The 15,048-nt window shown below is 34.8% G+C and overlaps 1 protein-coding gene across 3 annotated transcripts in view; it reads right to left on the bottom strand.

Annotated features, from left to right (window-relative positions):
• The window catches only part of Ca-alpha1D (Ca[2+]-channel protein alpha[[1]] subunit D), a 275,473-nt gene that overhangs the window by 74,013 nt on the left and 186,412 nt on the right, over nucleotides 1-15,048 (bottom strand). For all 3 annotated transcript variants that reach the window (XM_085816586.1, XM_085816587.1, XM_085816588.1), the window contains exons 25-31: nucleotides 12,906-13,013; nucleotides 8,058-8,110; nucleotides 6,274-6,420; nucleotides 3,547-3,748; nucleotides 555-713; nucleotides 368-478; nucleotides 202-285 (exon numbers count right to left, since the gene is read on the bottom strand). In XM_085816586.1, the coding sequence (XP_085672712.1) occupies nucleotides 202-285; nucleotides 368-478; nucleotides 555-713; nucleotides 3,547-3,748; nucleotides 6,274-6,420; nucleotides 8,058-8,110; nucleotides 12,906-13,013 (864 nt within the window). The remainder of the gene's footprint in view (nucleotides 1-201; nucleotides 286-367; nucleotides 479-554; nucleotides 714-3,546; nucleotides 3,749-6,273; nucleotides 6,421-8,057; nucleotides 8,111-12,905; nucleotides 13,014-15,048) is intronic.

Genomic DNA, 15,048 nt, shown 5'->3' with positions numbered 1-15,048 from the left:
CTTTTATGGTTTATGCAAGTATTAAGTATATGTGATTATTTTAAATATACCGTATTAATTTTTAGACAGAAGTTTACAATTTTAAATACATGGACTGAGCAGAAAGACAAGCACTACTACCTACATATGTAGTATGTAAATTTTACATACAAATACATGAATATTAAAAAATGAAAAATGGTATTTATATATTATACTCACATTAACTTCACCGTAAATGATGTCAATAAAACTACCAAGAACAATGATGAAATCAAACACATTCCATGCATCTCCAAAATAGTTCTGAGAAGAGAAAAATACACAATTACAATTCAAATAATTAATAAATTTCAATAAATGCAGTTTCGTGGCGTATCATACGCACCTTAAACTTGAATGCCATCAGCTTCAGTACGAACTCCAGGGCGAATATAGTAGTAAACACGATATTTAGCACATCCAAAACATCCGTATAAAGTTTTGGTTGTTCATAGAACTGGAAGACAAAAAAAGGCACATATAAGAATTACGTTTGAATTCACTGAAAGTATTCCTAATAACTCCTACCTCACCTTCATAGCAAGCGTCAGAGTGTTCACCATGATGAAAACAAATATTGTGTATTCAAAGTACTGTGACGTCACAAACCACCATATTTTATACTGAATTCTTGCTTTGGGAATGTATCGTCGAACGGGCTTTGCTTTTAGAGCGAATTCGATGCAATTCCTCTGCAAAGAGAAAAAGGCTCATTACATAATCTAAAAAACATTAACTACTAAAAATGCCTTGACGTAACGTATTATGTTGTTTAACTGAATAATATTTAATTAACTAATCGCATATATTTATGCGTATACACAGTGCGTCTACAAAGTTTATGACTTAGTCAATACAATCAAAATTTAGAGAAAACAACATTCTGACTTCAAAACAACAAAATACAATCTCAGTAAGACTGTGTTCAGACGGCGGCGTAAAGAGCATAGAGGCGTAGTCATAAGAGCATAAAATACGGGAATTCCGTTCACACTTTCGAGAACGGGGTGGAAGCCGTGGCCAATGAGAGAATTAAATTTGCGCATGCGTGGATGTGTTTACAACTTTCCCGCGCAGTTCTCCTGCTCGATTGATTTCCCGCGTTCGCTCCGCTTGTTTTGTGACAGCGAAATCTTCTGTAGAACGCCGCTTCGTTTTAGCTTCGCTCTGATTGGTCGACGCTTATCCCAAACTCGGCGTAAAGTTGAAAACTTTGAACCCTATGCCACGAGCCCTAAACCAGATTTTGTAACGTTGTACAGATTGGTTGCCTTGGCAACGGAGCTCGGCTTTAACCACTTATGCCCTTTACGCCCCCGTCTGAATGAAGCTTTCATTATTAGACACGCGCACGTGCTTAATTCCATCGCGCAACTCATCTTATGCAATGTTATTTATGAATCTGGTTACGGATTTTTAAATCTTTTCAAAATTATTAAAATAATGACCTTTGAGAGGATAATTCCCTTCAGAGAACAGAAAGTAGCCCGCAGATCACAAATCCGACTCAATATGACAGCGGTATTATATTGCAGAATTATAGATTAGTACTCCCATTTGTCGCTACGTCCCATAACATCAGACTGGTGAAAATGGTATTATTTGGATTATAGACAAAAGAAAAGTGGAGAGGAGAATTTTCCCTTCAAATAGAGTTTCGTAATTGTTTAATTATAAACTCGCTGAATTTAAAATACGCAAAAATGAAACATAGACATATATACACTGGTGATAGAAATATATACACTGGTGTGCAAAAATTAAGGACGAGACGGTTTCTTCAATATAACTTTGTACAAAAGCTTTCGAAATCAACACATTTGATACCGTAAGATCCCCAATACGTAAGGACATGAGTAATGTAAGCAACACTTACTAAAAGAGAAATCAGAGGGATAAAAAGAATCTTTATTGAAAAAGTAGCATGGAGCGCAATGCGACTGAAGGGCGAAACATCTCTGTGATGGGTGTCCAGCAAGAAATGTCCGGTCTTTAATAGGGGATATGATCTCCCCTGACTGATAGGCAGGTTTCACAGCGTCTGCCCATGCTGAGAATGAGGGTCTCAATGAATAGTTGAGGCATTGCTGCCCATTCGTCTTGCAGCGCCAATCGAAGGTCCGGAATCGTTACTGGTGGTAAGGTACGAGCTGCCAAGCGTCTGCCTAGAAAATCCCATACATGCTCGATGGGATTGAGATCCGGAGATCGTGCCGGCCAATCCATACGTTCAATATCCTCCCTCTCTAAGAGCTGTTCGGCAGCTACTGTGCGATGACATGGTGCATTGTCGTCCATGAAAAGGAATGCGGACCCATAGCGCCTCTAAAAAGACGCACATATGGAAGAAGAATCTCGTTACAATAACGGGTCCCGTTGACTGAACCTGCGTCGAAGATGTGATGGTCTGTACGACTACCAAGCATGATGCCTCCCCAAACGAGAACACCGCCACCTCCATACCTGTCCCTTTCAATGATGTTCGAGGGATGATTGCGGCTTCCCCGCTCTCTCCAGATGAGTATGCGATGAGAATCGCTACTCAGACTGATACATGAATACATACAAATACATGTAATCAAACTTCAGTAAGACTGCTCTCATCTGTAAAGAGTACTCGTCCCCATTCATTGTCTCTCCAATTCCGGTGTTCCCGGCACCACAGAGAACGCTTCTCCGATGGGCAGGCGTTAGAGGTACACACCGTACAGGGCGTCAGAGGTACACACCGTACAGGGCGTCAGAGGTACACACCGTACAGGGCGTCGTGCAAACAGACCACCACCGTGCAGTCTTCTGGCCACGGTAAAACGCGATATCGGTCGTCCAGTCGCCTGTGTCGTGTGTCCAGCGATTTCTCCCGCTCTCTGCCGCCTGTTTCTTCTGGCCTGTAAGGCAATATACCGGTCATCTGCGGGTGTGGTTCCTCGTGGACAACCACTACTAAACCCCCGGATAGCTGTTCCTGTAGTTTGAAATTGTCTCCAAATTCGTGAAACGATGCTGTGAGCAATTTCGAACTCTGTAGCCACATTTGTCACACTGCGGCCTTCCTCCAACTTCCCAATGATTCGACCTCGGGTAAAAGCATCCAGATGTCGTCTAACAGATTGATTATTCGCCATTTCTAGCAACTCGGTGTAATTTTAACTGCTATGCGGCCTGCAATCTCTTTGCCAGAAATACTGATCTTACACCGACAACATGTTTTATACTACTCAGACACTCCCCCATTACGTCTACCTGCATATCTGCGCATGTGCTACCGTACATCACCTTACTTAATCTCCTGATTGGTCTTTCTGTCCGCTCTGCCTCTTCGTTCAGCTGATATGCTAATTTTTCGACTTCGTCCTTAATTTTTGCACACCAGTGTAGTTTATTATATAGAGTTTCTAATTAAGAAAACATAAAATTGGATGACTATAAATCCAGTCAAAATATAAAAATTATAAGTTTCGTTATAAAAAAACAGATTTTTAGTAAGAAATATTTAGCTGTAAATATTTTACGGTGCACATGTACCTGATTTTTGTCTAACTCGCAATTTTTGTACTCCTGTTCTCCCTCATTCTGAAAGGTGACGATGACAAAACCGACGAAGATGTTGACCATGAAGAATGCGATGATGATGATATATATAATGAAGAAGACGGCAACCATGGGTCTGTAGTTGTAGTAAGGCCCCTCATTCTCTTCGCGGGAGTCAATGGCGACATAGAGCAGTCTGCAAAGGAAAAAAAAATGTTTTGCAGTTATCATCCCCAAGTACACTTTTTGAAAAAGAAGTAGCCAGAAAGAAAGTAAGAAAAGAAGTAGTAGTATATTGATTTATAAACTTTCAGTAAGACTAATAATCATTCAAGGTCAGAGAAAATTGCTGAAATTTCTCACTGCAAGGTAGAGAGGAAACACAGGTGCCAGGCAATAAACGTTAATCTATTTTCGTGTTTGTAATGTCTGTAATGCCAGCTTACACCACCAATCAGCTTAGGTACAAGACCATCAGCAGACGTTACGTTGTGCTGTTAAACAAGACCTCAAGAAAATTATGCATGCAGAATTCACAAATGTGAGTTCTTGCACTATATGAGTTTAAATTAGAATATTTCGCCTCACTCGTGGCACCAAACATTAATATTTTATGTGCACAGGTATAATCAATGAACGCACCATATGTCGGTGATGTATGAAATTTCTTGCTAGTGTTTAACACTTGAAAATGAGCTGTCCCAATCAATACCTTGGATCATATCTTTACTGCTGGCTTTAGCTACTAGCAGCTCTTACCAGTATATTATCATTTTACCATAGGCCATAAAGGTAAAAATTTAAGAGGTGTATTTAAAAATACACCGCGCCCGAAGGCGAGATCAATAAATGAGGATACTCACAAAATAAGTTTTGCTAAATTGCATATTATGGCATAGCATGGGTGATTATATACGTAAATGGTGGCGAGAAGCGAAATGAAAGTCTAAGCTTCTACGTGAGTCAAGAAGAGCAGAAACACGTGATCAGCGTCCGGCATTTAGATTGGTCGAGGAGTCAGAGTTCGAAAAATGAAGTTTTTGGCAATAAATAAAGTTCGAACATAGTAAAAGCAACATCTATTTGTGAATTTAAGAGTCCTATGTCTTTTGAAACACTTGAAAATCTTCTAAACTTGCGATATAATCATTAAATGAATAGGAAACTGTAAAAGGCGAAAATGAGGTCATGTAGCTCACTAGGGCTAATGAGTGAGAGTAAGGACTTGGTGTTACCACGAACTTTGATTTTAAAACACACGATACAAAATAGTAAAAATAAAAAGTAAAAGCAAAAATCTTGGTTAAATAAGTAGTAAAACGAAGAATTCATCGATGAAAAATAAAGTCCTAATTTTGCAAAGTTCATCTTTCTTGAATAGTAACTGCAAAGGAATAGTAAAATTTTTTTTAACATTATATACACTACCACCACTTAAGAATTGTGGTGGACCGTTCGAGGTCTTTTCACTACGTTCTCAATAGTAGGTCATAGTCTGTAAGCGATTTAATAGCTTCATAGGGAGAATTTCTCATATCTTCAAAGAAGTTGTGTGCAGAAATTAGGATTTGGTCGTGAATTGGGTTGATATCCAGGTCTTTGTGAATTTGAGAATTTCGCACGAACCAGGGTGCGTTCACTATGCTACGTAAGATTTTGTTTTGAAGAATATTTAATTTTTGTCTGTGTATTTTTCGGGCAGTAGCCCAGGCTGGAACTGCATAGAGGATTATTGGGCGAATAAGTGAGATGTAGATATTTTTCTTGGTACGGAGGTTTAACTTAGAGTTTCTTCCAATTAATGAGTAGAGAGCAATGAAAGCAGCGTTAGCCTTATTTGTAACATATTGAATATGATCTTTGAAATTTAGGGTTGATTCACAAGCTTGATACAACTCAAGTTATTTTAAAACATTACTACTGACCGATTCCTTCATGCCATTCGTAAAGTAGGAAAGCCATGCCCAAGAGTGCATGGCAGTATGAGTTGCAAGCTCTGGTCTCCTTGCGCATAAATGGGAAATAATTTTTATCGGACTTTAACATGATAAAAAATGGACACAGAACGGCGATTATAAGAAATCAACAAATATGCGGATCGCGAACAAAGACCAAAGCATCATCTAAACAAGCTCTACGCCCATAAAATGGATTGGTGATTTAAATAGCACTTAGTCGTTGGCCGTTGGCATGATTCATGGCATTTTCTTCTGTTGCAGCAAAATTATAATGTCGGATCGCAAAAAGGCCATAAGGCGACGTAAAGTCTGGCAGGAGAGTCGGGCTGCGTCCCTCATATCATATCATATAAGTCGGATCGTTACAGCGCTAAACTACTCAAAGGAATCCAGTCGTTGGCAGAGCGATGATAAATGTCTGCGAACGTCGGATGACTCTACTGTGCTGTTTATTTCATTTATTTAGCATTTAAAAGGAATATAACCTTGTCGAACAGTTCAGTCCCAGTATCTTACAGATAATTATGCAAAAAGTTTGAACATCTCTTTTTGTCGTTATTTCAATTAAGTAAAGGCGTTAAATACGTAAGAACATTACACTTAAAAGAAATATGTAAGAATCTACAATGAAGAAAAACTTATTATTTTATGCTTCTAGAAATTAATACCTGACTATAACTCCACCCCAAAATGGGAGGGGGCTAATTTTAAGTAAATCACCACCAGTTTTATTGATGGAAGAAAATCAACTTATTGTACTTACTGTGGCCATCCTTCAAACGTTGATACTGTAAACAGTGTGAGCATGGCTTTAGCCACATCATCAAAATTAAAAGGATATTTGTCCCACTTTCTTAGTTCCGCAACTGGTCTTGTGATATCTCCACCTTGATAGATGATATATTCTCCTCTGAAATATAATTATTCGAGGATTCAGTTGCTTGCGTTTTATACAATTTCAAAATTTTGCATTTTACATAAAATATTAATTCAGTTATAATATTCATACAAAATGTGGCTAATATTAAATGAAATATTTATTTTAAGTCGTCTTTCCTTAAGACTTTGATAAAATATTCTGGTATAATTTCGAAAGAAAATGGATATTTGGAAGCTATTTAAAGAATTCCATTCTATGTCTTTACTCGTTGTTAGAATGAATAAAAGATGTATACTACTATAAATTTTCTCGAGAGCAATATATTTGTATCTCAAATGTTACTCTCACCAGCATATGAATAAAAAGCTTTTTTAGATTATTATATGGTATATACAGATTAAAAGTATCAGTTTTTCCTTCTTGTAAAAACTCTTCTTTTTTTATTTCAGAACAGCAGTTTGAGTTAAAAAGATTTAATAATTAAAAAAGAGATCCTAAGATAAATACAACATAAATCACGTATAATTTTGATCTTTCCACTTATGTCTCATTTTCGCTCTATAATTTTAAATCATCTAGTGAGATTCTTTTCAGTACCCAGCTGTTTTCTGTTTTGAATTTATACTCTCACTTCGTCTTTCTATTTTCGCGCCAGAATGCAAATTAGTTTTCGTGTATTTAAGAGAGGGTTTGGGATTGTTAAGAAAGAGCGTGTTTTTTTAAGCGTGCCCACGTCACCAAGTTTGTTATTCTAGATAAGAGTTTCTGTCTTCGGCCTCCAATTATAATTGTCGATAGTTGAAATTTACGCCAGTGAACTTCTGAGCCAACTTCACGTTAAACTGCTCTATGTAGCTTTTGGCTCTTAGTTTATTTAAATTTAAGCTATTTGATTTATTACTTTGAGTTTCTCGCCATAAATGCTGGCGGAGTTGTAAGCACTTGGAGTGTCTCCTGTTCAACACATTTAGTTTTAAACAAAGGATCTTTTAAACCCTTCTTAAATGTCTGTGGTATTTTTGGACTTAGAGATAAGTCGATTAACGTCTACATAAGGTTTAACATTGGACGATAACCAACAGAGCTAAACTTTACACGCTAAATTAAGGCAGGAAATATTACAACATGCAAAAGAATGGTGTTATTTGAATTATAATTTAATAAAACCATATAAGATATGAAATAGTAAAGAATTAAAACGTTACAAATTATTACGTTACAAATTATTATTTACGTTACAAATGATTACGTTACAAATTATTACAAGATTCATCCGTTACAAATTATTATCTACGTTACAAATGATTACGTTACAAATTATTACAAGATTCATCCGTTACAAATTATTATTTACGTTACAAATGATTACGTTACAAATGTAATTAAAAAAAACCCTAGTTAGTCTCTATAATATGAAAACATGAAAAAGTAACCCATTCTTTTTATTTTCTTCCGATATTTGCTGTTGTAACATCATGATTCAAGCAACTGACTGACTGAACATTTTAAAAATCTAATCAAATGCGCGTCAGTAGCCATATTATAATTTCTTTTAAATAATAATTCTTCTTCTTTTCCACTTCGTAGTATATTAATTTACATTTCCTTCAAATTGAAAATCATGAAAAGCATTCATGCATTATACAAAATTTAAATCATTTTCTTACTGGCAGTCCTTCTCGAACAATTTTGAACCATCGTTGCAAAAAAAGAATTTGCCCTATAGAATAAAGAAAAAATTATTAACAACATTATTAATGGAAAAGAACATTTTTAATTCATGAGTTTTAAATCTTAATTCTTCAATATTACATGAAAATAATTCATAAAATTCAAAGTATTAAACTTTCATGTGTTACTAGAATTTGATTAAAGCTGTAAGGAAGGACAGTTGCATTTTCCCTCCCTTCCAGAAATACAATTATATTCTTTCTTTACATCTACTTACATCTAATATGTAAGTGCAGAAATTTTAAGCAGTGGTCATGGAAGCAGAAAACTAATGCAGATTTGAATTGTATGGGAAAAAATCCATAGAATTTTGTCATTTGCGTTCATCTTTGGCTTCGAATAATAATAATAATGATGATGATGATAACAATGCCTTTAAGCATTAAAACTGAGCTATTAATTTATTAGGTTTGTAAGGTTCATTTTAATTTTCTAACCCGTTATTTTAAGTTAAATCATTTTTCTACCAAGCCTCGTTCCCTTTCCCTGCCAGAATGTAAACTTCCAGCGCGCGCGATATTCAAATTAGGTAGAAAGAAGGAAGTACTTAAAGGAAGGTTTTGGAGGGCGAAATCAGAGCATGTTTTGCCTGCCTGAAGGCCACGTGGCGTGGCTAACTTTGATCCTCTAGCGCTTAGAATTTTTCGGCGTTGAGTTACTCTTGCCATTAGGTTTGTTTACGCCGACTTCGTGCTAATTAAGTGACTTCGTGCTAAGAGCTTCGTGCTAATTAAGTGACTTCGTGCTAAGAGCTTCGTGCTAATTAAGTGACTTCGTGCTAAGAGCTTCGTGCTAATTAAGTGACTTCGTGCTAAGTACTTCGCCGACTTTGCGCTAAGAGCCAGCTTCGTGCTAATTAAACTGTGAAGCCCTTAGGCTACACTTCATTAATTTTAGGTTCATCCATTAGCTTTGGTTTTAAACCAGAAGTGTTGACTTCTAAAAGCACGACCTGAAGCCGTCTGTTAAACTTTATAGATTAACAAGGAAAATTCTTAATAATTAATAATAAAGTAAAAGAGTTCTTTGCAACTTTTCTCTGTCTCTGTGGTATTTATAAGACGGTGAAAGTCATTAGTTGTCTTTTAGAGGTCTGGTCTAATTGTATGCTCCCGAGGAAGGGCAGGTCCGACAGGCTCATCTTAATAAGAATGTTATTTTTTATATTAAATTTGCCCTGTATTCCTATTTCTTCCATTACTTCTATCAAGAATGTAAGATAGATGGGTTTTAAACAGCGAGCGAAAGTGTACATCAAGAAGATAAGAGTCTCAATGTTAAGAAGCTGTGATTTCTAGTAATTAATCAGTCTAGTTTACGGTGCTGGTTTCATAGTGTTCATACATGTTAGTTGCATTTATGTTTAGAGGTCAAAATTAATTACTAGGCGGGTTACTACGGATTTAGTTTATTAGTTGATTTGTATATATTAAAACTGATTGGATTCCTCCTTACAAATAGCAGTGATTTAATTGTTACATTTTTAGTTTTAACCGATTAAATTTTTGCACAAGTTCACAGTGAGTAAATTATTAGTTTGATATGATTGTTTTGTTCAATTGAAAACAAGGACGATTAACCATCTGCGGCCTTAAAAGGTAAAACAAGAGCTTAAGCTTAAGTATTAAGTTAATTGAATCTATTCTGAAATGGTCCACTGGTTTTTATTTATTATATTTTAATTTCATCATTTGTAATCATTCCATCCTGTGTTTGGCGCATTTTAATCATCTTTGGTTTTGCGCCAATAAATTCTTACTCACTCACTCACCCTATTCTGAAATGGTGATGCTCCGTACTGATTTTTATTACAATTATTTTTAAACTCATATTTATAACCATTGTAGGAAAAATATACCTTTAGAATTAATTAATATTTTAATAATGCTATTTATTGTCCCGTAAATTGATCAGAAAATATCATCTGCGATTAGCTCCTGGATTAGTTTCCGATTTAATGAGATAGATTGTAATGGTGATTTATTACCCTTCAGAGAATAACTTTCTTCTTAATTGTTGATTTCTTTTGAGCAGAACAATCGGTTATACAATCGACTAGTCTAGGTCTATAGAACTAGCAATTTTTCAGGTTTAAAAAGCGAGTAGTCACGATATTGTTTAGTATGTTATACATAAAATACGATACTCTAATAAAATATATTAAGAGCGGATAGGATTTTCTACCTTGAAACGTTTCTACCTCTATTTTGAGAGAAATAAACAAAGATGACATTTTTGCGGAAAAGCATTTCTCATTTAATTTCAGCATAATGAATAAGAATACTGTTTAAATGAAAATTTTGTAATTGAAAAATCACTTATATAACTTAAAATTAGATCCTTTGTTTTTCTGAAAAGAACAGATTCATCTTCGCTGATCTTCCTGTTTGGACTGGATTATTCGGATTATGGTGGAGCATAGGAAGGCTGAAAGACGCATAAAGCTTATCTGGTGAAAAGTTAGGATATTAACCAGATGTATATGCCAGCTAGAGTTTCAGATCTAAGCCCTATATAAATATGTGTGGAGCGCTCTTGGGAGACCAACTGCAACTCATCTTTTTCTTCCCAAAACTTCCAGCAGCTGAAAACCGTGTTGCTGTAGAAGTGGGATTGATGTCGCACTGGGTCAGCAATATATGACTGTGATGGGGACCACACACCTCTTACTAGCCTCCTTTTTGTAAGATTTTGGAACCTATATTTTACGCTTCCTTCGCCGATGAGGATGTGCTTTGCGCACGATCATGTACGTGTACCATGAGTGTTCTACATGTACGTGTACCATGAGTCCATACATTTTTGTATTATATTAACCTATGTCATATCAGATGTTATTAACCCTTAGCGCTCCGTTGGCTCTGCTGCGGGGCCATCTGGCATTTGTTCCACAGCTCTGTAAGCTCCACTATAGAGCCAAATGTTCTTAGCTCCATTGGCTCTGCAACGGGATCTTCCGGCATTTGTTCCGCAGCTCCGCAGGCTCTGCTGCGGAGCCAAATGTTTTTAGCATGATTACACTTAAGATTCCGCGGTATCATTGCTTTTGGTAATTGTTATCTGTAGTTAAAACGTGCTAAGTCTCTGTACTGTTATGATTAAACCATTTTTTAACCTTTATTATGGTTAGCAATATGGAGAAAGTAATTATTATGATGAGAATTTAGAGTTGAGTGGTTGTGAAGACGTGTTTGATTTTCAAATGTTAAAAGATATTGACAGTTAAAAGACAATGTTGATTTTAATTCTGACTCTTTAAGTACTAGTTACGAAATCATACTACCAAAGAAACGACGGATGAGAATTATTGAAAGTGAAGATGAAGATTCGCAGGAAGACTTTGATGTGACTGCTTAAGTAAACCCAGGATGCACATGGGAGATTGTTTCCAAAGATATCACACCATGGTGAATTACAAAATTTAAAATTTATCTTTCATTTGCAAGAAGAAAGTGCATATGTATGTATAAAATAAATAAAATTAAAAACATTCACAAGCACATGTAATTCTTCTCACTTAAAATAAGACTCTGTTTCATTCGTTCCGATGCGAAAATGTGCTGGAGTTGCTGGCAGACAGTGGTAAAAAAATGTGCGGAGCGCTAAGGGTTAAAAGTCACCAAATATAAAAATTCTCTTAACTTTTAACTCATATATTTGGTGTACAGGAAAAAAAGATAACTCAATTCATTCTTTAAACACCTAGATTAGTTTTGGTTTAGGTATTTAAAATTCCAGTACAATTCGAAATTTAATATGGATACTTTACTGTAAGCATGGCAGCAATTAATTCTTCTAGAACACAAATTTATGAACTCTAACATATAGCAGCATTACTTCATTTTAGTTACTTATTATTTTGAAAAGTTGGTGCAAATCCCGCGATACTTGCATCAAACTTTTCGGCTGCGGTTAGAGAAAATAGATCGCTCTTTATGTAGATAAACGATCACAGACGACTGTTTGTTTAAATATATAATCCAGAGATGTACGAACACAGCATATAAAAAACACTTTAATTAATATGATCTTATGATTTGAGATTATCTGACAAATTCATTCAAACTAATGCCAATCATTTTGATGCCGAAAATCCTTAATGAAGTTTATATATAGCAAGAAAATTGTTGCCTTCTTTATGAAGTCGGCACCAAATAGATTAACTTATGTATGAATCTAAGTGATATTGCGCTGTTTCACGTTGATCTTCATTGTGCCATTTTGAAATTCCATAGTCTTTGAATGCTTTGAATAGGCGCGTGAATACAACTTTTCAAGAAACTTTGAAAGTTTTGCTCTTGTGCAGAAAGTAGTCCAATTTAATCATTTTTTAAAAATGATTTCGAAGACATGAAAAAAACTTACTTCCGTCTACTAACCTGGCTTACTCAGGATCAGAGTTATATAAAATCAAAACGGTACTCTTCTAAATTGTGACGTCACACTATTCATTATTGACGCTAAATTGCATTCTTTTGTGACAATTTTTGTTTTGTCGAAACTGGTCGCCGCCAAAATACGATAGTACCGTTTATTTATACCAGTAATTTCAAAGAAGTTTTAATTTATCACATTAATTTAATTTAAAATGTTTTCATTTAATCTTCAACAAAATGACTTTTAATCTTGGCAAAAGGTTAGCAATTAACTCAACAACAAAATCATTTACAAAATAGCCTGTGAAAATTAAAATAAAAATAAAACGGACACAGAGAAATTTAAATGTGATCCAAGGATGTGTTTCAAAAACAATGGAAAGTAACTTGAATTGTAAGAAACTTCACCTTAAAAAGTTGAACACCAATGACTCCAAACATGAAATTGAGAAGAAATGTGACTAACATAATATTTCCTATGGTTTTGACAGCTACGATGACACACTGGACGACATGCTGAAATTAAAAAAATCTTAAGATGAAATCGGAAATAAACTTCAGATAATAAAATCAGCTTATAAAGACAAAAAATAAGTGTTTCCAATAAGAACATACAATTTTTAATAGAGTTTTAGAAACTGGTAATGCATTTTTCTCATGATGTTTTTCCGAAAGGTTAATCATCCCATTAAAATCAAATTTTTAAAACGTATGTTTTACGAATACCCTTACTTTATGCTCTTCATATCTTTACGAACATTTCAAAATCCTTGAAATTAATGCATTTAAAATTTTTAAATGAATTAATTTTAAAGTATGAGTACAAAGGCAGTCTGCCAAGCTGGCATCCGTCTTTGTTTAAACAGTGTGGAATTCAATGTCATACCAAAGCAAAATTTCATTGGGACAAAAAAAAAAAAAAAAAAAAAAAAAAACTGATGTGTACACCACATGACTTCCTTGTACGGAATATTAAATTATACGCATTTTTTCTTGCATTTTGTTTAACCTTATTAGATTTAATTATACCTACTTCGCCGACAGCGCATAAACCACAATAGAATAAGTGCATTCTTTAAAATTCACTCTATTTGTTTACCATAGCGACACTCTGGCGCTAGGTTCACTTAACAGTATTATATTTCGTTCATATTATAACTCAGAATGAACAAAATTTGTATCATTTAAAGAATTATCTAATCGTTGCCACATGTTCTATTCAAGTACTATAATAAAGCTAGAAAGATGTATAAAAGAAATTAAGCAAATAAAACAAAAAAGAAACAGTTTTTCACAGACGATTGAGTATTTCTCATTTAATTAATTCAGTTCTAACTTCGCGAGAAGGCAAAAATACATAAAATCTCAAAATATCTATATTAAAAGTTACAAAGTAAATTTCAAACGCCTATTTCCTCGAAAAAATTCCAGAAAGAATTAAGCATGATTTAATTGGCAATAATAAATGAATGCGTTAGCTTTGTTGTTGCGACGCTAAGTTTCTCTAGATTGGCAACAAATCGGCTAGTCTCCTGTTTCAAATGTAAACATCAATGGCCGCCATTAAAAACAGGCTTAGCGGCAATTAAACAACTTTAAAATTGCTGATAATTCTAAAAATATTGCACACAGATTTACTAAAGCCATAAAATCCTTAACCGGAAGATAAAAACAATATAATTCAATCATTTTTAAGGAAAAAATGTACAATTTACAAACATATAAGAGTAAAGAAACTGAGATCACTGAGCCGGGTAACAGAGTGGATATATTTGTAAATATATTTATATACATTTGGCGCGGCCGATTGAAACCAAAATACGAGGTGCACTTCGACATGTTATAGTAGTCCTATATACAAAATTTCAACGTTCTGAGGCTACTCGTTTTTGAGTTATGCGAGATACGTACGTACATACGTTCGTACAGACGTCACGAAAAATTCTCTTCAGAATTCATTTTAAAGCAGTTTTTTAGTTTTTTTGGAGGAAACGAGTCTTATTCTGTCCTTACGTACAGATATCACGCAAAAACATCGTTAAATTGCATTCGAAAGCGGTCAAAGTGGATATTTTTGTTGAAATATGCTGCCTGAAGCTTTTCGCGATTACAGTACTTCCTTTTTACTTCGTACAAGGAAGTAAAAAGGAAAAAGTAACAAATAATAAAACAAAAAATAATGAATATATTTTGCAGAAGATACAGCGATTATGTTACACAATTAAAATATTCATTATTACTGATAACTACGATTAAATACGCTATGTACAATCTAAATTAATCCTGAGAATGCAGTAGCGCATTACTGTTGCGCATACTCATAAATAAAACAATGCCATACTTGCTATAAATATCGTTTGGCTACTAGCTTATTTAAATTTCAATTTTGCATTTAAACTTGTTTTTGTTTTAAGTTATCTCGCCATAAGTGTTGGTTGAGCTTGTAAGCACCAGGTATGTCTTTTCTTCTTCGTAAGTTTTAAATAAAAGGTATTTTACAACCCTTCCCAAGGCTCAGTTATTATTTAGGCTTAGCGATAGTTCGCTGCCA

The sequence above is a fragment of the Stegodyphus dumicola genome, chromosome 5, assembly GCF_044657685.1.
Source record: "Stegodyphus dumicola isolate Sdum_Otavi_A_Nest chromosome 5, ASM4465768v1".
NCBI classification, from domain to species: domain Eukaryota; kingdom Metazoa; phylum Arthropoda; class Arachnida; order Araneae; family Eresidae; genus Stegodyphus; species Stegodyphus dumicola.
Note: the sequence above shows the minus strand (reverse complement) of the source record. Positions and strands in the feature narration are given on the sequence as shown.